Source organism: Fulvia fulva, chromosome 7 (genome assembly GCF_020509005.1).
Source record: "Fulvia fulva chromosome 7, complete sequence".
Taxonomy (NCBI): domain Eukaryota; kingdom Fungi; phylum Ascomycota; class Dothideomycetes; order Mycosphaerellales; family Mycosphaerellaceae; genus Fulvia; species Fulvia fulva.
In genome coordinates, this window is record NC_063018.1 from 2,543,951 (window position 1) to 2,569,637 (window position 25,687).

Sequence of the window (25,687 nt, forward strand, 5' to 3'; positions counted from 1 at the left end):
TGCTTCTGCTGACCACACAGTGCACTTCCTCACCATCAACAACATGCTCTGGCCGCGCTTTGGACGGTTTCAGTTGAAATCTTGGAACGTGTGGCGGTGCAGATGATCTGTGGCTGAGGCGAAAGCCCTCCGCTTGACTACCACCACGCCTCACTCATCTACAGCAACACCTCGCTGCCATTGCGCACACCACACAACCAGCACAATGGCGCAAGAACGGCCTGCGGGCACCATCTCCATAACTGAGGATCCCAACATCAAGAACAGCAGACCCTATGTCCCAGCCAAGCGATCCAATGGCGACTACCCAGTACGCTCCACCACCTCTTCAAGCTCCGCTACCCGCCCCTACTGACACTCATACTTCAGCTCATCGACTCAGACCCTCACTTCTCCCGCGTAGTCCGCTATGCTCGCGGCTCCGACTACCTCGCGGGCGCCGCCTTCGCCGCCTCAGGCTCCGCCCTCATGGTCTGGTGGGAACGCATCTCCCCCTCAGAAGTCGGCCGCGGCGGCTTCGCCCAAATCATGCGTCTCTCCGGCGCCATATCCGTCACGGCTGGCTTCCTCCTCTTCTACTCCCGCAGCATCAACCGCTTCTACGGCTTCAGCGAGAACCGCCGAGAGATCGACTTGGACATGCGCGAAATGACCGATCGCGTGAAGAGGGGAGAGCCGCTGTATGGAAAGACCGTCTTGACGGAGTATATGCAGGGTGCGGCGAGTAGGCAGAGTCGGTACAGTGGAGTGTTCATACATGTTATGCCGTGGTTTAATTTCGTGAACCATGAGCAGCATGGAGTGGATACGAGCAAGTATTACCGAAATGCCGAGAGGGAGCTGGAGGCGGAGAGGACTGGGAAGAGCTTGACGGAGCAGGCCAAGGAGGCCGTGGGCTGGAACAACTAGATGGCGTGAGGCAGGAGGTTAGGCGGGGTGTGATGGACACGCAGAGAGACACATGAGCTGGAGCAAAGCTTCTGTTGTATGTTTATATTGCTCTGGCCAAGGCTGGCAGAATCAGATCGGATGGCGCAATCGAGGAAATGAAACAGGTACATTAACGCTCTACTGACCTCTTACGCCTAAGACTTGCGACAGCACTCGGAGCCTAAGTTGACAGTCCGAATACCTCCAGGTGTCCACGATTATCGGCTGGCGAATAATCACCCTTGAGGAGATCAAGGACCGCATCAATGGCCTTAATCCACGATCTCTAGGTAATCGGAATCGAAGGGCAACCCGCCTTGCTCAACGAACAGGAAGTTGCCGCACTAACACTCGACCAAGCACCGAGGGCTGTGAACAAAGCTTGTTGCCGCGGAGCGCGTTGTCGTCTTCGCTACAGATGTTAATGCTTAAACCTCATAGCGGGCTGAAGCGATGTGTAGAGCATAGCGACTTACGCGAAGCGCCCACGCAATGCTGTTCCCCTGGGGGTTCTGGATTTCCTTGACTCACGTCGCACAGGGTACCTGGGTACTTGTTGGACAGGACCTGAGCGGCAGTCAATTTTGTCCATGGCCTTCGCACAAGCATTGGAATAATATACACACACCACGATGCGTGGCCGGAGCGCCATCGCCTCATGTCCTAGCGACAAAGGACGCTCCAAATCGATGCCAGGAGGACAGGATGTTTTCTGGCTCTGCCACTTTCTCCTCCCTTGCGTTGGTAAGTCTCTACCTCCGCCAAAGCCTTGATAGTGTTATGAACCTTCTTGCGCGAGCTATCGTCACTAGCTGCCCTCAATCTAGTTGTGCTGGTTCCACATGCTCTATGCCACAATGCGTTACGGTCTCCGCCATCCAGCATGATGCCAAAGGACGATGACCTACACTCGTCAGCATCCGCCGGCCCGGGTGGCCGGCACACATCACACACGTGAAGGGAAGGCGTGTCACCTGGTCTGCGAAGCAGACGTTTCGTCGTCGGTCGAAGCCACGGGGGCGTATCGTGAGGCAGACATACGAATGACCACGCCAATGCGAGCGCCCCGCTAATCCTGCCTCGCGATACGCCTGCGAGCCATGAGAATCTGTGCAAGGTTTCTTACGAAGCGACCCTAACCAGCCGGTGCCCAGACAGGAACCACGCCAATGCGAGCGAACCCCGGGTCGTGATGACTAACACCACCAGAGAGGGCGCTTGGGTAGAGTGCCTTGACAGCAGGGGTTTTACGGAGAGCTAGAATGGAACTCCGCCGTCCAGACTCAGCACAAGCAACGGGAATCGAAGAACAAAGGGGGGAGTGATGTGGCGGTTGGTTGCAGGGGGTGTCGTAGAGGTCGATCGGACGAGTTCTATGAATAATGGTCAGCTGGTGATGGTAGAAGCGCGTGTGGGGGGTATCAATACCTCGTCTGTGTGACAGACGGATTTTGTATCCTTGTAGAGGCCACGGGGGCGTACCGCTCGGCAGAGATACGACAGCCACGCCCAATCGCGGCGAACTTCGCTGACAACGCCTCACGATACGCCTGCGAGCGCTGTAGAGAATCTGTGCAAGGGATCTCTCGGTCCTACACTCTTCAGTCGGTGCCAGGCAGGAACCGCGCCCGATCGCAACGAGAACCCCGGTCGTGAAGACGAACACCGCTGTCGAGAGAGTCCAGAGGATGTGCCTTGACAGCGTGGAATTGTACGGAAAGTATTCGCCAACCAGACTCAGCACTGCAACGGAAGATAGTGACGATGGAGCATGGGTGATATGGCGAGGATCTTGGTGATGCAGGTAAAGTAATGAGGTCGCTAAATTGTGGAAGGTGATGATGTTTGAATGACGAAGTTTGCTGGTGTTGTGAGTTCGAGAGAGCGAAATTTTTGGCAAGTGTGCAGGAGGTTGGAAATTTGAGTTTATGAGAGATCTGAAATAATGCACGGGCTACTTATGGGGATCAGTGCGGCTTAAGCTCAAGCGTGGTTGCCTCAGGCCAAGATTCACATGTGAAGCTGATTGTTGCTCGAATTCTCTGACCCTACAGGTCTTGTACAGGTCCCCAGGCTTATGATGCGCCCCAGCACCGCGATCCGAACTCACTTTGGTCGTGTTTTCTACGCAATGAGACAGTGCACCGGCGGGTTCGAGCTTCGTTGCTTGTTCCGGTAAGACGGCGCGCTTACCGATAGCTGATCGAGGCACTTTCGCGACAAGCACGAGTAGCTTGGCCATCTTTAAGACCGCCTGCAGGCATTCGAAGCTGGTCCACGATTGACACCCGTCGTCTTGGAGCTTTGCTGCGAGAAAGAATTGACGCTCGTCATCTCGCAGTAGTCGGTCAATACCGGTAAAGTGAGACTTCAACATCACCTTTACTCGCTGTGCGAGATTGGTGTTGAAGTCTCTATCTGGCCGGCCAGCTTTAAGACGACCTTGGTAGAACGTATTGCTCGGCATATGCAGTAGATTGCGGTGAGCACGGTAGCTAACGCATGAGTTAACCGTCTGGAGGTGGCGCATGCTCATCAACCGCGCAAGGAAGATAGTCGCCAGGGTATTGGACAATGCGTTGTGACCTTTGGACGTTACCACCGGCCCTAGTTGCTGGATGTCCCCGGGTCCATCTCGTACGGTACAATAAGTATTCCTCGGACCTGCGGGAGCATCTCAGAGCTGCACAGCTATAACTTGATGCGTGAAGCCTAAGGCGCGCCGTTCCATCTGCCTCCTTCCACGGTGAATCGTGGAGCATTGGACGCCATAGTCATAGCAATCTGCAGCACGGAAGCGGCAACCGATTGCTCCAAAGACCTCAGCCGATTGTCGTTCCATTGCTGCAAAGTAAACCCCACTCGACGCTGGGATCAGGATAAGGCTTAACATGACCCTCTCGTCTGCAAGACGCTTTCCTAGCCATGCCAAGGCCATGAACGGCCTCCATGAATTGCTAATACTTGGTGTTGCAAGTGAGCGACTACTCTGGCCGGACAGGCTGTCACGCGCTCGATGCCCAACGAGTCACCGACGGCTGGTGATAGGACTGTGTACCGTGGAGCACGTTGACTCATGATCGAAGCAAAAGCGTTTACCTCAACACGATGGCGCATGGCGGAGTAGCAAGGTCGTCTCGATGCAGTGGAGCGTGCAGCGCGTCGTCGCGTAGTCACTTTGGCGGGTGGCTTACTGGTCACGCATAGGGCCAACAAATTCGTCACCAGCCCTTTTGTTTCATGGCGAAAGGCAAGAACATTGAAGTCGTGAATATGCCTCACCTGCAAATGATAATCCAGTCCTTCAACGCTGCTGAAGCCATGGTTATCCATCGAGCAGTCGTGGGGACAGACCACACTTTTCTGGGTTTCGTGGTACCGAACGTAGTGAAATCACTGGCGTGGGAGAAATGCGCTTCTTGCCGCAGTCCGGCCAGGCACATATGAATTCTTGGTCGGAGACCTCGTAGATTTCCTCAAACTTAACCATGTCCAGATGACTCAAGTACTGGGGGAAAATGTCAGCTTTGCTATTCATCTGCTCTTGACTTTCAGATGACTGTTTGCTGTGGCCAGCCTTTGCTGCTTCCAGAAGAGACAGAGAAATTGGCAGATCACGGTTCATTTTCTGTGAGCCTCTAGATCCAAGCGAGTGCGTTCGAACGCTTCAAAGTCAGCAGGAGAGTCTACGAAATTGAACGGCCCTCTCGAGACATTGACAAAGGTTGGCGGCAGCGTCGGTACTCACGCGATAGCATGAATCGAGGCTGCTGAAGGGACTCTTGGATCGCCTCAGTGATTACACAGGGCCATTATGCCTCTGCCAGGGGTAGACTGCTCCAAACATCTCTCCAATCTTGGCTCGGTTCTCTAGGCCACAGCGCACAGAACTCAGGCTCTGCATCGCCCATTTCGGGTGGCCTGCCACCGAGAATATCTTCGTACCTCATGCGCCTAGCCTGACTGCCTTTCAGCTCTTCGGTGATAATTCCATCTGGTTCGTCGTCTCTTGGGCTGAGAGCGCACTTCCACTGCCGCTCAAAGTGTTGATAAAGAGGATACAATCTAGTGGTATCGAATCCCGAATAACGGGAATCTAATTCCCCAGCAGAAACCTGCGCGTCGCTAAAGCAGATGGTGCCCACTCCAACGACGTTGAATTCGATACTCTGCAACCGAGTAGAACTTTTCGGCTTAGCCGCAGCGATTCGGCGGAAGATTGCAGTGACCAGAGCGGCATCGATCGCACAGTTGACGAGCACACGGCGCGTGCAAAGCTCCTTATATGTCGGGTCCTGGGTGATTCCGCTCCAGCTGAGGTCATCAAGTGTGTTCTCATTGTGGACTGTGATAGAACAATCCAGGTCCAAGCACAGACTTCGCACCTTGGTAAAGCTACCCAGACATGTATAGAGTCCGGCCTCATGCTTATCGCCCTGCGTGCGAAGTATCCGTACACCCAAATGCTCGAGCAATGGACAGGCCTTACGGAGAATCTGAAGGCTCTCGATGGTGCTTGCGGACCGAGGGACCGGGAGCCGCCGCAAAAAGTGTCCATGATGACTCACGATCGCGCTTAACGTGGATTCACAGACATCCCCAGTAAAGGCCAACTCGTTCAGCGATGGCAGAGATTGAAGCAGAGTGGCAGTATCAGACCTGTTGCCGCCGGATCCAGCTCTGATCTCTAAAGCAGATAGCGATGGGAAGTTAGCATGTTTCGCAGTCCATTCCAGTGTGCCAGCATCGACGTTGTCCTTGAGCTTTAGTGTGCGTAGGGCATCCAAGTTTGTGTGTTGCCACCGTGCGTCCATAATCTCGATTCTCCCTTTTAAAGCAAGACTAGTCAGCTTTGCTTTGGTGTTCTTGCTCTTCTCAGACCCATCGAGTAGCACAAGCCCAGGTTATGGCATTATTTCCCTGCTCCTGCGCGATGCTGGCGAATCTCTCGGCCGTACGTAGCAATGCTCCAACTCACAAAAGCGGGACTTTCCCGGCGCTACTAAGTCCAAGATAGCTTCTAAATGGTAGTCTGCTTTGCCCGCCGACGTAAGCCTGCTCCCAGACAGCTTGATAGCGTAGAGATTTGGAGACGTGACCAGGGCAATATCGTTGGGCTTCAGCCCCAATGGATCTCTGTCAGCTTCGCCAGTGGTACGTACAAGACCACTCAAGTGAAGGTGTCCAATATGCAAGCGACAATCGGGTAAGTTGCTCGAATGCAGAACAGATAGTAGGCAAGAGGGGAAGATTGATTCGCATGCAAACTCAATGTCCTTCAGGCCCGACAATCTTTCCATAAAGTGCGCGAGCGGTTGCCATGAGCCCTCGTAGAAAAAAGGCGGGAGTCGACGACCCGCTGAATCCGGTATCTGCTTGTGAGCGTGACGTCGCCACTCCTGCCATATATTGCCTCGCACCGCGAGTGCACGCACGTGCCGAAAGCTGTCGTTCCTGCGCAATGACAAGGTCCATTGCTGTATATCAGCAGCCAGCTTCTCCGGGCTCTCGACCTTCAAGGTGATTCGGCGGAAAAGGGCAAAGGTGGCTGCCCGCCGGCATTGTCGATTGACTAGAGCAAGTTGTGCTACACTGGATGGATGCGAGGCCTGGAGTTCGTCGCATATCCCATGCAGCACTTCTATGGGTAAAGTGTCCAGAGTCGACGCTGCCATCTTCGAAAGGCGCTACGAGTTATGGCACGGGAGGCGCTATGGTGTACAGCATTCGGTCTTCAAGTTCCATGACCACGAATGTATCGTGCTAAATGTCCCAGGCGATGAAAGCGGTCCGGATCGAGGACGGCTCTATCCTGAGATGAGTCTGATGTGCAGATGAGTCAGTATGGAAGCCACGAAAGTGAAAGTGTGTTTGAACTTTGAAGGGGAATGGAGTCGTGAAACGCGTGTGAGCACGTGCCGGCTGAACAATTCGGCTACAGCCGGCGCTAGCTTTGCAGGGATTCACCATTGTCCCAGCCACCTCTTTATTGTGCCACGAGACCTGCCTTCCACCACACATCCACTTCGACTCTCGAGTCACAAACAAACGCAAATCAGGAATGATACAACATCTTTGATCATGGCAACCGCTCAGCAGGACGCAACATCCCAGCAGGACTGGGACATCGCACAGTACGAAGCCGCTTTGGCACATTTGGAGAAGCTGCAGGAACAGGTACGCTCGCCCATATGCTGCTCATCACCGTACGTCATTCTAATGATCACACAGATTTACGCTATTCGTAACACGATGCAGGCTATCGCCGCGCCACTCAGGCCACGCAACTACTCTTCGAAGCAGCAAGCATTTGCCGACCTTAGAGACGCGGCCGTGTCCTCGTCAACTGGTCTTCAAGCGTTGAAGGAAGACTGGACCTCGGAAGAGACACGGGAGCTGTTCTCAAGGAGCGACGAGAGCTTGAAAAGGGATTCCGATCTCCGTAAAGCGATGACTGTACCGCATGCTGGCTGGACCAGCGACGATTGAGCTATTTCAGTGGCAATGCGACTTCAGCGGTTGTTCTCAACTCTGACTGCTAAACGAAGACTTCAATTACGCGATGGTTCTGGCGGCACCACCGTCTTGGATACAGCCCTTAACAAACCTTCTGGCATCAGCGAATCGGCCGTCCACCTGGCCACCTACCCGCCGACCCATCAACAGTAGTATTCCAATGTCCATCCCAATCCCTCCAACAAGTCGGCATCGACCACTTCCCACGATGACCATGCGGCCAATGCGCATCACTCCAGAAGCCCCACTTGTTTCCCGGCCGAATATCACTATACCGCCTCGTCCGGAAGTTATACACCTCATCCCGATCTCTCCTGGCCCAAGGCGTACTTCCCAAATTTCCAGGCGGCAACCAATCCATATCCTCAGCAGGACCTACACCACAATGTCAGTCAGCACACTCCACAAAGAACACCTCACTGCTGGATACAACATACCTCTCCAATCCGGATCGCGATTCAACCACCCCAACCCCGTCTCATCCCAATGGCTCCAATGTCCTCTTTTCGGCATATCCCGATGCAAAGTCCTCCGATCTCCATTCATCACAACAAACACATCCGGGCCCTCTCCCGTCAACCCATCCTTGATACGCCCGAGCGTACCCCTCCTCGCACCATCAACAGGCCTCGCCCAATACTTCTTCGGCCTGAAATTCTGAAGTTTCCGGCCACCTTGGTACCAGCCGCGGTTGGGACGGTAGTGGACAAATGGTTCTTCGCGAGGGGCGTTACGGCGGTGGCCAAATTCGGGAAGAAAGGGGAAGCCGTTGTAGGCGGCTTGTTGGTAGTCTTCGGCGAGAGGTTGCGGGTGGTGGGGGAAGGCCATGCTTTGGCAGAGACAGACTGGATGAACGCTGGAGATGAGATATATATGGCGGTGAGGGTATGTTTGTAACTTATGATATCAAGGGTGCTCTCGCCCGGCTTTGCTGCTTGTGCAAACCGAGACGGTTTGGCGGGCGTTGCTGTCGTTGTCGTTATCATTGTTCATTGCTGCGCCTTCCGCTTTGGGCAAACATGCGTATAGTTTGTGTGATGTTTGATGCATGGCAATCGGTCCACGAGAACTGAACGTGCGGAGTCATATCTCTGCAGACACCAAGGCGATCTGAAAATGAAAGCGTTGACATGTGTGTATTCCATCGCGTGCGATGCCAAGTAATGTTACAACATCATACAAGCACCTCCATCACAACATCTCACGGGATCTCGCGCGCATCACTGTCGTTTGCGTATTTTAGAGGCCCCCGCGCTTCCCCGTTGAGGCCTTTATCATCTAGTACGCTCCCAAATCCTGTCCAGCTCTCGCCAACGTCTCCCAGACCCTACCAGGAAGCTTGTACCGTATCAAGCCCGCGAAAACCATGACATCCTTCGCCGACTGTGTACACCTCGCAATCGCCTCGTTGATCGCCGGAGTCTCATACTCTTGACTCCGTAGCCTGTTGACCTGATTTGACAGAGCAACGACAGTCCAGACCATAACGTGTCCAATGGTGCGTGCAACGGTCGTGGGCATGAGGTCGAAGGCTTGGGACTTTGAGCGGATGGCGGAGATATTGCCGGCTGCTTCGGTGGGGATCACGTCGGATGCTGTTACGGACTGCGGAAGATGTTAGTATGGTGTATCTTGGAGGAGTAGGGGAGAGGACTTACATCGACGACTTGAGACCATCTGCCATTCTCCAGCTCCTTCCGTGCCGCAGCAAGTTGCAGGAGCACTTCGCAGGCGTCGCTGTACTTCCGAGACATCTTGTTCAAGTACATGCCGTCGCTCTTGTAGAGTTGCAGGATATCCTGTGCGAGCTGAATAGGGTCCTCGTTCTGTGTGAGACTCAGACTTGCTTGCTCTTGGTTCGGGTCTTGGTTGTTGTGGTCGTCTGTGTTGCGTGGCTTGAGTGGTTGCAGGCGCGCGGGCTGTTCACCAAGCTCAGTGGTGAGAGCCAAAGAAACTGCGTCATTGACGACCTGAATGACCTTATCGTAGTCGTCGCACATGTGGTATAGCAACGCAGCATCTGTGGTGCGGCCTTGCTCTTCCGCGATTCTGGCAGCCACGAGAGTGATTTGTCGCAAATATTCTCGCTCGTTACCAAGACCGATCAGCTTGAGGCGAAGTTCAATGGCGCCCTTGATGCGCATGCCATCAGCGCGGATGTCGCCAATCAGCTGCGAGAACTCGCGAGTCTCGAGGAGGACTTCAGTCAGCGCCTGATGACAAAGCTCACGTTGCGCCTTGCCCAAGTTCTCGGGCTGGAGATCTGCATTTAGACAGATCAATGTGATGTAGTCGACCGCGGCAGTGACGTTAGCGGTTCGGAAGTCGCGTGTGTAGAGTCCGATCATGCTGCCGAATGCGATCTGATGTTGTGCCCTGACAGTGAGGACGAGCAGATCATCGCTGTTGCTGATGTCGCTGACGCGCAAGAGGCCGTAAAAGTCCAGACCAATGGCGAAGTGCACTGCCGATACGTAGTTGTGTGGGTAGAGGTCAGCCACAGCTTTCTCAAACTTGCCAGCAAGAACCTGCATGAAGAAGAAAGTAGTGGTCGCATTGGCGATCTCGGTACCGGGTTGAAAGTATCTGTTTCCCACTTCTTCAATCGACTGTTGGACATCGTACAGCCCGTAAGCCTCATGGGCCATTTCGTCTACTCGGTTGAACTCCCGAGCTAGCGCGAACTGAAGCCATAGCCAGTCCATCATGTCGTTTGTGATGTTGTCAAGTGTACGACGTCCAAGGTCACAACGACCAAGGACTTTGTAGCACATCAGCTTGTACGGATCTACCGCGCCTTGCGGGCCTAGGCGACTGAGCATCGAGTACGCGTTGCTGATGCTGGTCTGGGTAGTAGGTGGTAGCCTACGGTCGGGACTTGCACAGAAGTGCTCTAGGTACTTGACGAAGTGGCTGTCGATCGATCGGAAGGCGTCTTTGTTTTCTACAAGATACGCAGACGCCTCATCGAACAGACCGCTTCGTAACAGGTAAAACATGACAGCCCAGCCGTAGTCATCATTGACCTGTTGCAGGGCATCCATGTCGTTGCCAAGCTCCTTCCGTAAAGCTCGAACACGAACGTAGCCCTTGACCACGTTCAGCGCTGATGGTGTTCCTCCAGTATGCGCTTCGGTGGGGTTCCGTGCCACTGTGGTCTGGACTTGGGAGTAGAACAGCTTCTCAAGGAAAGTGCGAGAGCCGTCAATGATCCTCTTGCGAACCATTACGTTCTCAGCACCACCAGTATCATCGATGTAGCCCTTTGCGTATTGTCGCTCGCGAACCACTCCAGGCTCACTGGTGTTCTCCTTCGACGCATCTTCTCCCGTGATGTGCACCAATGCCTTGAATGCATTGACCAACATCGACGTATCCTCGTGCGAAGGCTCAGCCTCCACTTCCGCGAACTTGGTCAACAGTGGGTAGACCTTCTCCTGTAGACGCGCAACGTTCAGGTCCTTGACTCTGTCTGCGTACTTGTCCTGCTTCTTCCTCAGTATGCTGTCGTTTGGCGCCGCCCGAAATCCGTCTGCTGGCAGCTTATGCGCGATGTCGTTGAAGGCGCTCTGTTTGAGGTCGCGAGGCCCGACTGAGCCAATGATCGACTTGGACATGCCAGGAATGCCAAAGGTCGATCGGTTCGCCGTCGAGATTCTACCTCTTCGCGAGGATCGGCCAAATGTGCTTGCGCCGCCGTTGACACTGGCACCGCCAATCGTGTTCCCTCCATCCTGATTCTGTGGTCTCTTCAAGCCGAAGTGCTCGTAGATGCGCTGTCTGTGGGCATCCCAATCCACCCCATGCAGTCTCTCCTCAATCATCTGGTCAAACTCGGCGTGCGCACGCTTGATGTGGCTGTCGACCATCTGCTGGAAGTCGCTCTCATGTTCTCTCGCCAAAGTCTCTTTCACGCCTGTCGCGACTGGCTCGATGGGCTGCTGTATGGAGGATGGTGGGCCGGCGAGGTCTTCGAGATCGCGGAGGGCTTCGCTCGTGTTCACGCCCGAGGCAGAAAGCAGATAGTGTGCGCGGGCGTCTGTGAAGCCTTTGCCCAAGTTCCTAACTTTGCGGGCAATGTCCTGCAGACCGAGCTGGAGTTGTGGTTCATCGTTGGTGTTTGCTCGCTTCTGCCCGCGATCGAGCAGCGCTTGGAAGTAGGCGGGTGCAGCCTGTGATGGCTGTAGCGAGTCTGACAGCTGCTGTTGCTGCGACTGCTGGAGCGACATGGTGGTCGCGTTGCAGAGGGAAAAGCGAGGGAGACAAGATGTGTTTGGCGGTGTTTATTCTTGAGCGAGCCTCCGGAGAAACACGCGACGATCCCTGTCCGTGCACATCAAGGTGGGAACTACATGTACATACATTCTCCACTACAACTACATCACTTCTTCCTCTAACATTCACTTTGTTACATACAGACCACATTCATCTACAGACGCGATGTGCCCACTTCTCTCGATTCACCACTCTTTGGAGGTATCCCACACGCTGTCCTTCACAAGATGGGCACATTCCGGGTTACGTGCACTCACCCGCTTACGAATCTCGTCATCAGCCGTGAACAGGCCACCGCAGTCTATGCTGTCAGCAAGATCCACTGCCAACCAGCTCGACGCTCATACCGGTATGCTGAACCACCACTACGAGGCCAATAGGAACCATCGTGCCCATGATCTCTAGCGACTTTGAGGTATCGTCGCGGATCCGACCTCCCGCCACCCGGATCACATTGACCTCTTTTCAGCATCAGCCTAGAACTCATATCAACCCTTCGATGTGAAGACTCACCTCTGCATTCCAGCTGGAAGATGTGTGTAGGGTCCACGCGAGAGTCCGCGCAAGCCGCCATGAAGATCCAGCCTGGGTGGGAGTCATTGTGCGCAAAGAGCTTCATCTGCGGCGGAGGCTGATATGTTGGCAGTCGTTTCCTGTTGTCGTCAGGAACTAATCACAATACTCTCCTCTGGGGCAGTCATCGTACCGGCTACGCTCGATCAGAGCTTGGAACTTGGTCACTGCTTCCGACATGATTTGGTTCTGCGAATGACTGAACGAGGGCGATGTTGACATCTTCCAGGCTCGACTCCCAGCTTCTTATCTGGCTCTCGCTCTCGTTCGTACGTGTGCGTACCCATACGCCCTTTACAACCGATCACTAAACATGTGAGGCCTTGTACTGCCCGCCACGCGTTCCCAACAAGCCGTGAACTACAGAGTCGGCGACATTGCTTGCTGCTTGCACAGGCCGAGGCGACGCCCATCGCATGCATCGCATGCTACGCCCGCTTGTCGAATAAGCATGATTTTGAGCACTCTTCGCCTCACGTCGAAGCCTTCGACGGTTCTGCGATCTACTCCAAGTATGTCGTCTTTGCAACTAGCTTCGCATATTTGCAATCCCTCGGGCGTTCTACATCCCGAAGCATATCAATGTTCAATCTACTATCGATTTCTCTCCCTACCCTCTACTATGTCACATACCGGACGAGACTTCGCAACACATCGTTGCACAACTTCCGAAGCCGCCCCGATAGCAACAGGGAACATGAACAGGGGTATCACATGCTGACAGCATCGTGATGCGATTGGTCAACGAATCTCGAAAAGCGTGATCGAAAGTCGCGACTATTCGTTGCTGTTCCATTCACTTAGACTTCACTTGTCCATACTGTTCTGGTACAAGCGCACTTCTTCTACGCAGCACATGCTCTTACACTAACACAAAAACAACAGACACCATCAGACAAGATGCAACGCACCGCCATCCTCAGAATGCAACGCACCTTGGCGAGAAGTGTATGTGAACATCTCGGCATTCTCAGAGAAGTCCAACTAACAGAGTGTCAGATGCCGATCGACACAGAGCCTGGAGCGTCGGCGTTGCAGCCGTGGCGCAAGCCAATCAACTACAAGTCCTACAAGAGCCCACACGGCCCACAGTACGTCCACCGAGTTGATTTCTACGCAATCATGATGTTGACGACCGCTCAGGTACAAGGTGCCGTTCAATGTATACGGCATCGACGCCAAGACTCTGATCGGCTGGTGAGTCAATCGCTAGTGGGAGATGATGGTACATCGGAAGAAGTTGACGATGTTGCGTAGGTCCAAGATCGGAGCTGGTTTCGGGATTGTGGCAGGTACCGCCGCGCTCTTCTTTCTCGATGGCGTGCCGCGTGTCAAGAAGGTGAGTGATCATGTGTCTGTGGCTCCGCCTCCTTGATAGGTACTGACCCAGCCAGGACATCCTACAGAAGCTTCCGTTGATTGGCAGCTACTTTATCGACTACGTACCACCGGAGGACAACCCCTTTTAAGCACTTCACGACAACTCTGTACAGCATGATCCAGCACAGCGTAGCATAGTTCAATGATTATCCCTCGGCATCTCCACCTTCTGCGCTATCTTCTGGAACTGCACCGCCCTCTTGAACACCATCCCCTCACTCAGAGGCCCAGTCTCCCTCCTGAAGAAATCCTGATACGGTGTATGGCTCTCAATCGCCTTATAGCCTCCACCGTCTAACAGCTCCTTGCGCCGATTCTCGATCTCCTCTTCTGATGATAACAGATCCACCCTCCGCTTACTCAAATCGATCCTCAACTTATCCCCATCCCTCAAAATCGCCAAATTCCCATTCTCCGCCGCCTCAGGACTCGCATTCAGAATACTCGGCGAGCCTGACGTACCCGACTGCCTCCCATCCCCAATGCACGGTAACGAATACTTCAACCCCTTCTTCAAGAGATGGCCCGGCGCTGTCATGTTCACAACCTCCGCAGCCCCGGGATACCCCAGCGGTCCAGTCCCCCTCATGACCAAAATCGTTCGCGGATCTATATCCGCTGTCTCGATCCGTCGATTGTAATCCTCCGGCCCATCGAAAACTGCGACTTTGCCCTCGAATGCGTTAGGATCCGATGGGTTTTCGAGGAACTCCTCCCTGAACTCCTTCGATATGACGGACGTCTTCATAATCGCAGAATCGAAGAGATTACCACGAATGTGGAGAAACCCAGAATCCTTCTTCATAGGCTCGTCATACGCCAAAATCGTTCTGCGATCCCAGGATTGTTTGCCTAGGACGTTCTCCGCGACTATTTTGCCTTTGCAGGTTATCGCATTTCCATGCAATTTCCCCTGTTCGAGGAGTTCGGCCATTACAGCGGGCAGGCCGCCGGCGCGGTAGTACTCTTCGCAGAGCATGGAGCCGGCGGGCTGGACATTCACCATTAAGGGGATATGGTAGCCGAGAGAATCCCAATCGTCGAGAGAGAGGGGGACGCCGATGTGTTTGGCTATCGCGGAGAGGTGGATGGGGGCGTTGGTGGAGCCGCCGATGGCAGTGTTGGCGACGATGGCGTTTTCGAAGGCAGCGCGGGTCATGATATCGCTATGCTTCAAGTCCTTATGCACCATCTCTACAATCTGCAGACCCGTGCGATACGCGCATTGTGCGCGTTCTCTATACGGGGCGGGAATAGCGGCAGATCCAGGGAGCGCCATACCCAATGCTTCGGCGAGCGCGTTCATGGTCGAGGCGGTACCCATAGTGTTGCAGTGTCCCACACTCGGGGTCCCGGCCGTGACGAGGTTCGTTAATTCCTCATCATCGATGCGGCCAGCGGCGTGTTCTTCGCGTGCTTTCCAGAGGACTGTCCCGCTGCCGATCCGATCGGGTTTGTTGTAACCGTTGAGCATGGGCCCGGACGTTGAGACATATTGCTGGGATGTTCATGGTCGCGGCGGCCATGAGGCAGGCGGGGGTTGTTTTGTCGCAGCCAGTCATGAGGACGACGCCGTCGAAGGGGTAGGCGTATAACAGCTCTACAAGGGTTAGGTAGGAGAGGTTACGGTCCAGAGTGGCTGTGGGGCGACGGGAGGATTCCTGGATTGGGTGGGTTGGAAATTCGATTGCGATGGCGCCGGCGGATCTGATGCCTTCGCGGACGCGGTGGGCGAGGGTTGTGTGGTATTGGTTACAAGGCGTGAGATCTGAGCCGGAGTTGGCGATGCCGATGATGGGCTTGTTGGACATTAGTTCTTCTTTTGTGAGGCCGTAGTTCAAGTAACGGTCGACGTAGAGGGCTGTCATGGCTTTGTCGTCGGTGCGGTTGAACCATTTTGTTGAGCGGAGAGACTTCCCAGAGTTGATGGTGTGTTTGGCTAATTTGGCTTCGAGTTCTTTTGTTCTTTCTCGGAGAGTGTTGAGTTCGGTCTTGTAGTCTTCGATGTCGACGATGTTGCCGTTGGTGCAGCTGTCAGGCTGAGAGCAGCCATTGCAGGCTTCGGCGTCGGATTTGCTCTCGCAAGCCATGTCAGCTGTCAGTCGATTCTGTTTCTGAGGCGTCGTGCGCAGCAGCACAGAACATCAAGAAGACCTCTAGTAATACGGATGTGGTTACTGTACCTTCATACGCCGACACTCTGCCTTGCCTCACAACAGCTGGCTTCGGGTGAATGTTCAGGCGAGGCAGGTCGGCTCCATTGCCAGGAATGTCGTTCCGCTCGCTCCACATGCTCCATACCGCCCGGGGCTCGATCTTCTCAGCAAATCAGGCGGCGACACGAATGGGGACAACGACGTGAAAGGAAAACAGGCAAGCGGTGCTTATGCTTACAAAAATTGCTATCGGGGTATCGCTAGGATTCGTTATCTCATCTGCTCGTTCTCATCAGTCGTGCTCTCATACTCATGACAGTCCATGGACAGCTTTCGCAACATACTCTCCCACAAAGCCGCCTAGCTTCCTCCTGTGAGTTTGAGGCAGGTTTATGTCCCAAACTTGAGTCTTCTCTGGCGAACCGCCAACGATGCACATCGTCTTCGCCTTCACTTCTGGGGTCATCATGGCAGTCTTGTGCTTAGACAAGATGTGACTCATCAGAGCGTCAAGATTAGGGTGCACGGCAGTCTCACGGCCTTCTGCAGCGCAGAATATACACCCATAGGCATACGCCTCGGGCTTGCTCTGTGCCGTCCCAGCGTGTATATGTGACTTGGCAAGGAACAGCCATCGGTATCGAACTCCACTGGATGCGAAGTATACATGATCGGGCAGGACTGTTGCATTGTTCATTGCTTTGGAGCGAAACTGGCATTGTTTGCACTTCCAATGCGGCACCGTGAAACCGGTGGCTCCGGGCAGCATTGCTATGCTCAGACCTTCCTCTGCACGGTCTCGAACCTGCCAAGCGCCTTTGCAGAAGTTGTGGTAGCCATTGATTTTGGCTGGTCTTGTGAGAGGCGCCCAAACGCTATCTGGTTCTTGGGGTGGTATTGCGGGAGAGTCGACCATGAAGGCGTTTCGGAAAGCAGGGTGTATTTTAGTCATGGAATACGACTCTGATGCAGGCGGTGGGACTGGTCGTGCCGGTCGGCGAGGCAGCATACTCTGATATTCTGGTGTGACGACCTCGGGTGCAAGAGTTGCGCGCATGACGCCATCATCGTCCTCCCACTGTGTCACAGGAAGGCCGTTGTGCGAGACCGATGGTCGTGCTGATGACGAGGATGACGATGTGGAACCCGAATGCGATAGCCCAAGCTGGGTGGCTTGAGTTGAGGTTACAGACTCGATGGGAAGTGTGTCGGAATCGTTTCTCGGGGTTCCTTCAGCCTGCTCATAGGATTCTGCAGTAACACATGACCCTTCGGAGAACAGCGTCGATGTAATGCTAGCTGTAGGGCGGTGTCGCGAGCTTGTCTGACTACCACCCGAGCCACCATAAGCAGAATCAGGTAGTGAACGGCGAGCAGTCTTCTCGATCTCTGGACTGGTCCTTTCTTGCTCAGCCTGCTGGAGATGCGTGGCTCTTTGATCATCGGCCTCCTTCCGGAAAGCACCATAATCATCATTCGCCATCGTCAAGGAGACTGACAAGCCGCTGAACATTCTAGAAAATCCTCGTTTCTTGGGACGAGAGGGCATCGCTCCAGCGGCTGGCTGACGCGCAGTGGACGGTTGTCGAGTCGGAGAGCGTTCAAGGGTCGAATACCTTGGAGGCTGCGGAGAGGCGGGCGGTGTAGGAAGGGTGACTGCCAAAGGGCGGTCGATGCCAGTCATGTGCACCGCGCCAGCAGAAGCGACTCTTCGTATTGATTGACTATCCAGAGCATCGCCAGCTTCAGGTTCCGGTAGACGCTTGCAAAGATCGTTGATAGCCCGAAGTGCATTGCTCTTGTTCATGATTGATGCCTCGTGTAATCGCGACAGGTCGAGAGTCGCGCCTTCCATTGCGCGAGCAACCTGGAGTGCGCTCACAACGTCCATTTGCAGGCTGACGATTACATCCTTCAGTGTAGAGAGCGCGACAGCATCTCCAATCTTGAATGCTGTGCCGTATTGTGCATATCTGTCATCTCTTGCTGCCTTACACTGCAACTCGCCATCGCTTAGAGACCTTATGAGCATCTTGTCTTGAAACGCCAATTCCGCGTCGGATGCGGCATTGCGTCGTCGCCTTCTGTCGCTACGTTCGTGCACAGCTAGTGCGAGATGTGCTGCTCCGTGGAAAGTCGAAACTATGGCAGCGATGCATCCCAGGACATCTATGCCGGCCATGGTGTTGATTGTCGTGCAGAGCAACGTGGTGTGCTTGTTAGTATGACCGGATCTTCATAGATTGTGCGAACAGTGGGAATGGGAAGGGATCGAGGGCAACCAGGAATATGTGTAGCTTCAGCCGCTTCAGGATTTTGCACCAGCTTCGCATGTACTACGTCTTACTTAAGCTCTGTGCTCATGTACATGCTGCGGGCCTAAAGTTCTGGCGATGGAGTAACACAGGATCGCCGTGGCAGCCCGTTCGTGATTTGCGAGAGCTCTGTGTTGCAGGCGCATGCGGGAAGCAACACCTGCAGTCTGCAACTCGTGCAGATGGGCGTTACTCAGCGACCAACAACAGGGCAGCCAGCAGGAGCCGAATGCACGTCGATCATTGGGATGTTGCTTGTCGGCCGCGACCGCCTCAATGACATTCGCCCATCGTGATGCTGTGCCTCACCAGGAATACTCGCAGCATCGTCCGTGAGCTCTGCATCTTTCACCGACACTGCGCGTGCTAAGGTTTCGGACTATGCACGACCTCAGTGCTGCTGTCCTTCGATCGCGTTTCTTCCCAGTCTCCGGCTGCTGCACGGCGGCTCCGTGAGGTGGCTGGTTGTTGTAGGGAGGTTGTCTGTCAGACAAGTCGCCTGGGCCTCCACGGAAGTGAGAAAGAAGAAGATGAAGCCAGATGAAAGTGAGATGAGATGGAACGGTTCAGAGCACGGACCGCGTCGTCGCTTCCTTCCGGTCTCCACTTCAAAGCTCTTAACGTGGCCGAGTGCTCTCCCATCCGCTTAACTCCAAGACGGTTATGCAACCCGACATGCTTCCAAGGTGAGCTCCGACCGACGATGTTCCAGCGACAAGCACAACACGCAATGGCAGACATGACGCACTCACGGCCACGAGAGGAGCCGGAGGATCTCCTGGCGGCCATGCTACTTTCGTGAAAGCAGGCAGTGTTTTGATCGCGATGGTCTAGCTATGGAAGAGGTCCATCCGCCAGAAGCGAGAGAAGATGAACGAACCATCCGGCCTGATCCGCATGCTTTTGTGCCTGCCTGGCTCCTTCGGAGGCTGTCACCATGCGCTCTGAAGAGATACAAAGAGATATTGACATTCGTAGTACCTCAAGAACCACGCTACATCTCGACACTAACATCACGCCAGTGTCTTGCACTGGCCATTGACACCTGCAAGAGGCAGCGTGCGCCGTGGACGCCTCTTTTGCAAGGCGACAGCTGCCTCAAGGAAGACTCAGTAGTAAACATCTTCATGATTGGATCAGTCCTCACGCAAGTTTCACAGATACATCAGACCAAGGACCAAGTTCCTACACAACACTTTGGGGCAGGCCGCCCATGTGTGGTACTGAGAAGGCGCTTGGAAACACCGAGAGAGTCTGGAAGGCTGAGACGAACAGTCAAGAAATTGACAGTCTCGACTACGATACCCAATGTCCTTAACTCTCTCGTGTGAGCAACCCTGCCCAATGGACCCTGGACGAACGTATGTCAATCGATCACCGAGTACAGTTCGAGCCTCTCTGCATGATTTATTGACTCGGTCAACGGCTTCACAGAATTATACACAAGGTATTGACGTCCCAATCGGCAGGCCGCAACATGATAGCACGAAGATGCTCCTTCGGTCTTCCTGTGGTTGCAACCAAGCGACACATCCATGCGTCCGGTTGTGTTAATCTCCAAGCTGACGTGTAGGTAATGGGCCATTCTTTGCAGTGCGAAGAGGCTCTGTAATGGGCCGGATCTGGAGCGAGGTCTGGATGCATGGCCAAGGAAGCAGACGATATTTGGAGCACGATCAGGTTTGATGCGAGGCCTGTCCATGCACCAATGCGATAGTCCTAGCTGGCGTTGGTAGCCTTACGGGACTGATCCAGCTACAGACAGTCTCACTTTCGTGGCGGATCAGATGAAAGGGTCAAAGCTTGACAGACGCTGTAGGAATGCTAACTCAATCCCGCCTGGGCAGTACAGGCCTTTCCTGAAATGGCATGAAGTCATGCTGGTCACGATTTGGTTGGTCGGTCTTGTCGCGATCTTGTCGAGAACATACACATTACCCGAGCTCATCACGTGCATGATGCTATATACAAGCTTTATAGCGCAAACCCTGATCGTTTCAGCTTTATTACTCTGCTTCACTCCAGTTCTTCCATTCGCTGCGCACATACAGTACAGTCCTGGGCATAGTTTTTACAACCCCTGTATCTACGTTAACCCCTTCCGGCTATTGATGTCCATCTCAGAAGGTGTTGCTACCTTCAATCTCACTATCAAGAATGGGCCAAGCTCACACCTGAGGACATACAACGTATATGCAAGAGTATGCGAGAAAGCTGCGAGGCAGTAATAGCCAACCATGGAGGACACACCAGGTGGTGAGCTACGCCAAGCAGTGGATACATCCTTCCTAATGAGGAAAGGTGGAAGAACAGGGTTTGTAAAAACTATGCCCAGGACTGTATTTGCTCTAATCAACTTTCACTCGACCAACGCGACCATTTGGACCGCCACATCTATCGCGACCACCAACCGGACAGCAATCTCGTCAATCACCCACGAATTGGAAGATGCTGTGGCTGAGCAGTCAAATGTCCGCACGCGCGTAGGATCTCTCACTCGTCGCGTTTGAGCCCGTAGGGCTGCTGCAATATCCCGGGATGCGGATTCACGGTGAGATCAGGATGAGCCACGCTGTCGAGCTCCCGAGTGGCATCTTGCCGTGGTGTGTCGAGGTGGTAGTTTGGCCCTACACCTTTCGATCTTCATTACATTTCATCGTCGCCAAGCGCGCTTGGAGGTGAGCAGACGAGAGTCTGATCAAGTTCATCCTCCTATTTTTCGTTACTGATCGCTGTCACTGGCGTCTCATCTGTGCTGCTGCTTCGTCATCTTCCTTTTCCAAAAGCGACAGAGCAGGTTTCTCATCGGAAATAGCAGGATCTAGCGAGTTTCACCTCCTCTCGTCTGGGACGCACACCACTACCACAACCCAGGAAGGCATCCAAGGTCCGTTTCCTGACAGCACCTGCCCGACTCGTCTATCACCACGATCCGGCACCAACGCTATCACCACCGCTGGGTCCTTGTGCAAACTCAATCAGCCTTAACCTTATCCCACGCGTTTGATCTTTTCGAACCATACATCGAAGCTCAGTATAAACAGCAGCAGGTCCCAGCATGGGCTTCCTCCAGCGCGCTACTTCAGCGCGGACCATGAGAGAAGAGAACAGGGTGGCAGCAACAGTACAACAAATCGGGAAGAGGGATGATCACAAACGCAGCATGAACACAGATATTGACAGATCAGCTGGTGCTCACAGCAAGGCAGCTGACAAGCGGCCGAGTACTTCACATGGCATTGAGAGACGCAAGCGCAGTCCGTTCGAGGGTAGCACGGGACCAAGGGGAGTCAAAGAGCAGCCACCAACGTGTCTGGAGGATCTACAAAAATCAGGGCACGTTGTGGAATACAAGGATGGGCTGGACACTTTCAGATTTCCTACACCTTCTCCGCACATGCCGTCAATGCCCAGAAGCGCCACGACGGCAACCTTTCGACATTCTCCTTTGCAAGTACAACAGGAATCGCCCGTTATCGGCGTTGCTCTTGGATCTCCAACGAATGCACCGCCAAGTTGGGGTAGATCCTACACAGCAGATCATTTATCGTCCAGAATGACACATCAGCCTCCAAGTCGTGCGCCGCCGCCGCCGCCGACAACGCAGCCAGCAGAACCCGCAATCGCAGCCAACAGCAGTCCGAATGCGCGCAAGAAGAAGTCAAGCTGGAAGACAATCAGGACTGTATTCCGCTGGACTTCGAAGCCTGCTGTGCAGACGACGCAGCTATCAGAAACGAGTCAGCCATATTCAGAGGTGCGCGAGGCGGCACCACCTGAGCCATTGACCAAAGAGTTGGCACCATCCGAAGCGTCCTCCCTCGACTTGCCACGACCGAGCGCCAACAAGAAGCGTCACACACGCATGCACTCAGGCTCGTCGCTGGGGACAATGGCGCCACCGAGAAGCGGGTCGCGCCTCGAAGGTCGCTCACCAGGCCTGCGATCATCCTTCATGCCAAACTTGAGAGACAAATTGCGAGCACCACGAGGAAGTGTAACACCTGACCCTGGTAAAGCCTCTGGCTGGAGCTCACCGCGGCTGCGTAAGAAGAATGAACCTTGTCACGACTCACCAATTGCTCGCGATCCTCGACATTTCTCACCTGAACCAAGAACTCCAAGGCTCGATGTCAACTTTGAGAAGCCAGAATTTGAGCGTTACAGTGTGATGTTCGAGAAGCTCTTATCAAATGAGTCGAAGCCGTCGTTGCTGGAGCGAAGGCAGAGCAGAGCACACCGACGAAAGTCCGAGATGAGAGTTGGAGACATCAAGATAGGAGAACGACTGGAGGCTGTTGCCCAAAGCCCGGGAACCCCCAAAAGGAGCATGACTTCCCCTCATCTCGACAAGCGACTTTCCATCAGAGTCGACAGCAACGAGCGTCATCACGCAGACGATCACGAACCATCCACCGCTGTCAATCGACCACGTCAGATGCAGCGTGCTCAAACCGCGCCGCTCAACACCACTTCGCCGCTCACAACAGTCTTTACCAGGGGCAGGAAAGTAACCCTAGAAAGTTCGCCCGAGTCGAACGAGTCCGCACTCTTTAGTGAGGGCTCGCTCCCATCGACACCAGCGACCGTCACGACCTGTACTGACTCTTCGTCCATCAGGCGAGAATGGCAAGATGCAGAGCCAGCTTTCGACATGGTCACATCGGATCATGTTCGGGGTGTCGTGGCTGAGTCTGCTCACACGTCGACTCACTATCCTCGCGTCACATCACCAGAAGACCTAGAACGGCAGATCGTCCAAGTCAGTGTCGCACGCCAAGTCAGCGTCAGCCAGGCCAGGAGCCGAGTACAGCGCGCGGTATCCAGTGACAATTTCAAGCGGCCAGTCCGTCCGAGAGTAGTCGAGCTGAGCAAGAATCGCAAGAGCGAGGTTGGCTTGCTAGAATCTGCTTGCGAAGACGATGATATTGATCCTGTCCCTTCGCGCGAGACGTCGAAGAGCGGGAGTGAGATCGCGCACGCAGTGCCAGAGACAATAGAGCAGGAGTATGGTACTCCTAGGCAGGCTCCTGTGAAGGCTCCGATGGGACCGTTTCCAGATCCGTTGAAGCTCAATCCGCCCACACCGATGGCTGCGACTTTTGCAGAGAGTGCGAAGAGATAGATTTGGCAAAGCCACTTCATTCATCTAGACTGCAGTGCAGACCAAAAGGTGCAGATGGGAAGGGGACGAAGCTTTCATGATAAGGACAGGACTCATTCATTCATTTTGTGTAGTAGACAGGATATACCCCAATGAGCAGTGGAAATAAGGCGTTTGCGTTAATGATGGCACAGGATGCATAAGGATACCATTTACTAGATCGTAGCTTCACTCGATACGTAATATGTATGGAATAAGAACGGTGGAGGAACATCATCAATTGCTGAGCTGAAGTGGTTAATTGATCGCTTCGCTGATTCGGCACTTGTCGTCTTCTGTGCGACCAGCGGAAGCACGGCACAGTAGCGAAGGAGGCGGCCATGGCGAAATACTCTGCTTGCAAATGCCGGCCGCCAGCGCTTGTTGTAAGTCCGAGACTGGAGCGGAGTCGAACGCGATGACCTCTTCCTACCATCTCTTCTTGAAGTTTTTTGCTTGCCAGGGTTGAGGGAGAGTGTGTTGTTATCAAAGAACCTGGATCGCAGTCAGCACCTGCCAAGGGCCGAGCGGAAACTTTGTTTGCCCGAAAGCATGTCTCACGCGTCAACGAACTCTGACTTGGACCACGACATCAACGAGAAGGGCACCAGCAGAAGCAAAGCTGGCGAAGATGGCGTTCATCTCACGGAAGGCCAGGAGGAGCTTCGTGAGGCGCCGGAGCCCACGTTCATCGCTACCGACGATGCCGACGTGACGGCCGATGGCGCCCTCGGCGCTGTTCTGGAGAAGGTCGCCTCCTCCAAACCTTCAGTCAACAACATCAAGAGTGTCCCTAATGGCGGCCTGACAGCATGGCTGCAAGTCGTGGGCAGCTTCTTCCTGTTCATGAACACATGGGGCGTTGTCAACACCTTTGGCACATACCAAACCTACTACGAAGCCGGCATCCTTGCGTCTTCGAGTCCTTCGGATATCTCATGGATCGGGTCACTGCAGGCCACACTCCTTATGGTCGTGGGCTCCCTAACAGGACCGGTCTATGACGCTGGCTACGTTCGCTCCTTGGTCAGTGTTGGGACGTTTCTGGTCGTGTTTGGGCAGATGATGCTCTCCCTTTCAACAACATACTACCAAGTCTTCCTGTCGCAGGCTGTGTGCATCGGCATCGGGACTGGGTGCTTGTTCATCCCCTGTGTTGCGATCTTGTCGACGTACTTCAGCACACGCATCGCCACCGCAGTCGGTCTGGCTGCGGCGGGAAGTAGCATTGGCGGCGTCATATATCCTGTGGTCTTCTACCGACTTCAGCCCACCATCGGATTCCCTTGGGCGACGCGGGTCATTGGCTTCCTCATGCTGGCAACTTTGGCTGTGTCCAATGCAGTGCTCAAGGTTCGGGTCCTGCCAGCTGGAAGGAGGAAGTTCTTTGATCTTTCTGCTTGGAAAGAAGGTCCATTCACATTCTTTGTGCTGGCTACGTTTATCGGCTTTCTCGGACTGTACACACCCTTCTTCTACCTCCAGAGCTATGCTATCCAGACTGGAATAGCAGACCCGGACTTGGCTTTTTACCTTCTTGCGATTCTTAATGCGGCCAGCACGTTCGGACGAGTGATCCCAAATCTCATTGCTGATCGGATTGGGCCCTTCAATGTTATTATACCATGCACCTTGGCTACTGGCATATTGTGCATATGCTTGGCACCAACACGCTCCGTCGCGCCTGTCATAGTCATCGCGGTCCTGTATGGGTTCTTCTCCGGCACCTTCGTGAGCTTGCCAGCAACAATATACGTACACATAACGGAGAATCGTGGCTTGATAGGGACGAGGATGGGTATGGGTTTCTCATGCACGGCTATTGGTATTCTCGTTGGCACACCAATCAGCGGAGCCATTCTTGATGCCAGCAGTTACACGTATGTTTGGATTTGGGGAGGCATCATGACCATTGTTGCCGCCGGGATTCTGGTGATAGCGAGAGTGTGTAAAGGCGGTTGGAAGATTATGAAAGTTGTGTAGAACGACAGGAATGAGTATCAGATCTCAATGATAGACGACAGTCTCTTCACCACATATATGAGATTCTAAGACTATACTATCACAGGTGCAACACTGCTTGATTCATAGTCGTTGTCGAAGAGTGAGCACTCCTTGGGCCTCGCCATGTGATTTGATGCTGACCTGTTTTGGGATGCGGGCCGTGCTCCGCTCTTTCTCCTTTGCCGATCAAGCTTCAGATGAAGATCATCCCGTCAACAACAAATGACCCTTCATTATTTTGCCAACGCCTTCCATCCAAGTCTACAACCGCCCAAACGTCCTCATCGCCACTTAAAGAAAAGTGGGAGCATGAAATGTCCTCAAAATGGCTTGAACGCATGCCAGAGCGCGACAAAGCAGCAAAACACGCAGTTCAGACAAGCTCCGCCACGCCG

General features: G+C 54.0%; 12 protein-coding genes across 12 annotated transcripts; 5 read left to right on the forward strand and 7 right to left on the reverse strand.

The window, feature by feature from the left end:
* Positions 1 to 205: 205 nt before the first annotated feature.
* On the forward strand, positions 206 to 909 carry CLAFUR5_10321 (NADH-ubiquinone oxidoreductase; the record flags this gene model as incomplete). The annotated part of the gene is made up of 2 exons (XM_047909469.1): positions 206 to 310; positions 370 to 909. The coding sequence occupies 2 exons, from the start codon at positions 206 to 208 to the stop codon at positions 907 to 909; spliced, it is 645 nt and encodes a 214-aa protein (XP_047764470.1).
* Positions 910 to 4,255: 3,346 nt separating this feature from the next.
* Positions 4,256 to 4,555, reverse strand: CLAFUR5_10322 (uncharacterized protein; the record flags this gene model as incomplete). The annotated part of the gene is made up of 1 exon (XM_047909470.1): positions 4,256 to 4,555. One exon carries the CDS (start codon positions 4,553 to 4,555, stop codon positions 4,256 to 4,258), a length of 300 nt encoding a protein of 99 aa, XP_047764467.1.
* A 187-nt stretch (positions 4,556 to 4,742) lies between these two features.
* On the reverse strand, positions 4,743 to 5,744 carry CLAFUR5_10323 (uncharacterized protein; the record flags this gene model as incomplete). The annotated part of the gene is made up of 1 exon (XM_047909471.1): positions 4,743 to 5,744. The coding sequence occupies one exon, from the start codon at positions 5,742 to 5,744 to the stop codon at positions 4,743 to 4,745; it is 1,002 nt and encodes a 333-aa protein (XP_047764468.1).
* A 1,267-nt stretch (positions 5,745 to 7,011) lies between these two features.
* Positions 7,012 to 7,419, forward strand: CLAFUR5_10324 (uncharacterized protein; the record flags this gene model as incomplete). The annotated part of the gene is made up of 2 exons (XM_047909472.1): positions 7,012 to 7,107; positions 7,162 to 7,419. The coding sequence occupies 2 exons, from the start codon at positions 7,012 to 7,014 to the stop codon at positions 7,417 to 7,419; spliced, it is 354 nt and encodes a 117-aa protein (XP_047764473.1).
* A 127-nt stretch (positions 7,420 to 7,546) lies between these two features.
* CLAFUR5_10325 (uncharacterized protein) lies at positions 7,547 to 8,274 on the reverse strand (the record flags this gene model as incomplete). The annotated part of the gene is made up of 2 exons (XM_047909473.1): positions 7,547 to 7,821; positions 7,884 to 8,274. The coding sequence occupies 2 exons, from the start codon at positions 8,272 to 8,274 to the stop codon at positions 7,547 to 7,549; spliced, it is 666 nt and encodes a 221-aa protein (XP_047764474.1).
* Positions 8,275 to 8,724: 450 nt separating this feature from the next.
* Positions 8,725 to 11,675, reverse strand: CLAFUR5_10326 (Nucleoporin NIC96; the record flags this gene model as incomplete). The annotated part of the gene is made up of 2 exons (XM_047909474.1): positions 8,725 to 9,051; positions 9,105 to 11,675. 2 exons carry the CDS (start codon positions 11,673 to 11,675, stop codon positions 8,725 to 8,727), a joined length of 2,898 nt encoding a protein of 965 aa, XP_047764471.1.
* Positions 11,676 to 11,906: 231 nt separating this feature from the next.
* CLAFUR5_10327 (uncharacterized protein) lies at positions 11,907 to 12,474 on the reverse strand (the record flags this gene model as incomplete). Its single annotated transcript, XM_047909475.1, has 4 exons — positions 11,907 to 12,022; positions 12,069 to 12,182; positions 12,235 to 12,374; positions 12,428 to 12,474. 4 exons carry the CDS (start codon positions 12,472 to 12,474, stop codon positions 11,907 to 11,909), a joined length of 417 nt encoding a protein of 138 aa, XP_047764472.1.
* A 720-nt stretch (positions 12,475 to 13,194) lies between these two features.
* Positions 13,195 to 13,763, forward strand: CLAFUR5_10328 (Cytochrome b-c1 complex subunit 10, mitochondrial; the record flags this gene model as incomplete). Its single annotated transcript, XM_047909476.1, has 5 exons — positions 13,195 to 13,242; positions 13,294 to 13,385; positions 13,438 to 13,491; positions 13,552 to 13,633; positions 13,689 to 13,763. The coding sequence occupies 5 exons, from the start codon at positions 13,195 to 13,197 to the stop codon at positions 13,761 to 13,763; spliced, it is 351 nt and encodes a 116-aa protein (XP_047764465.1).
* A 50-nt stretch (positions 13,764 to 13,813) lies between these two features.
* CLAFUR5_10329 (D-xylonate dehydratase) lies at positions 13,814 to 15,764 on the reverse strand (the record flags this gene model as incomplete). Its single annotated transcript, XM_047909477.1, has 2 exons — positions 13,814 to 15,110; positions 15,139 to 15,764. 2 exons carry the CDS (start codon positions 15,762 to 15,764, stop codon positions 13,814 to 13,816), a joined length of 1,923 nt encoding a protein of 640 aa, XP_047764466.1.
* Positions 15,765 to 16,140: 376 nt separating this feature from the next.
* Positions 16,141 to 18,012, reverse strand: CLAFUR5_10330 (uncharacterized protein; the record flags this gene model as incomplete). Its single annotated transcript, XM_047909478.1, has 1 exon — positions 16,141 to 18,012. The coding sequence occupies one exon, from the start codon at positions 18,010 to 18,012 to the stop codon at positions 16,141 to 16,143; it is 1,872 nt and encodes a 623-aa protein (XP_047764021.1).
* Positions 18,013 to 22,100: 4,088 nt separating this feature from the next.
* Positions 22,101 to 23,270, forward strand: CLAFUR5_10331 (uncharacterized protein; the record flags this gene model as incomplete). Its single annotated transcript, XM_047909479.1, has 1 exon — positions 22,101 to 23,270. The coding sequence occupies one exon, from the start codon at positions 22,101 to 22,103 to the stop codon at positions 23,268 to 23,270; it is 1,170 nt and encodes a 389-aa protein (XP_047764020.1).
* Positions 23,271 to 23,840: 570 nt separating this feature from the next.
* Positions 23,841 to 25,271, forward strand: CLAFUR5_10332 (MFS-type transporter dbaD; the record flags this gene model as incomplete). The annotated part of the gene is made up of 1 exon (XM_047909480.1): positions 23,841 to 25,271. One exon carries the CDS (start codon positions 23,841 to 23,843, stop codon positions 25,269 to 25,271), a length of 1,431 nt encoding a protein of 476 aa, XP_047764023.1.
* Positions 25,272 to 25,687: the final 416 nt, after the last annotated feature.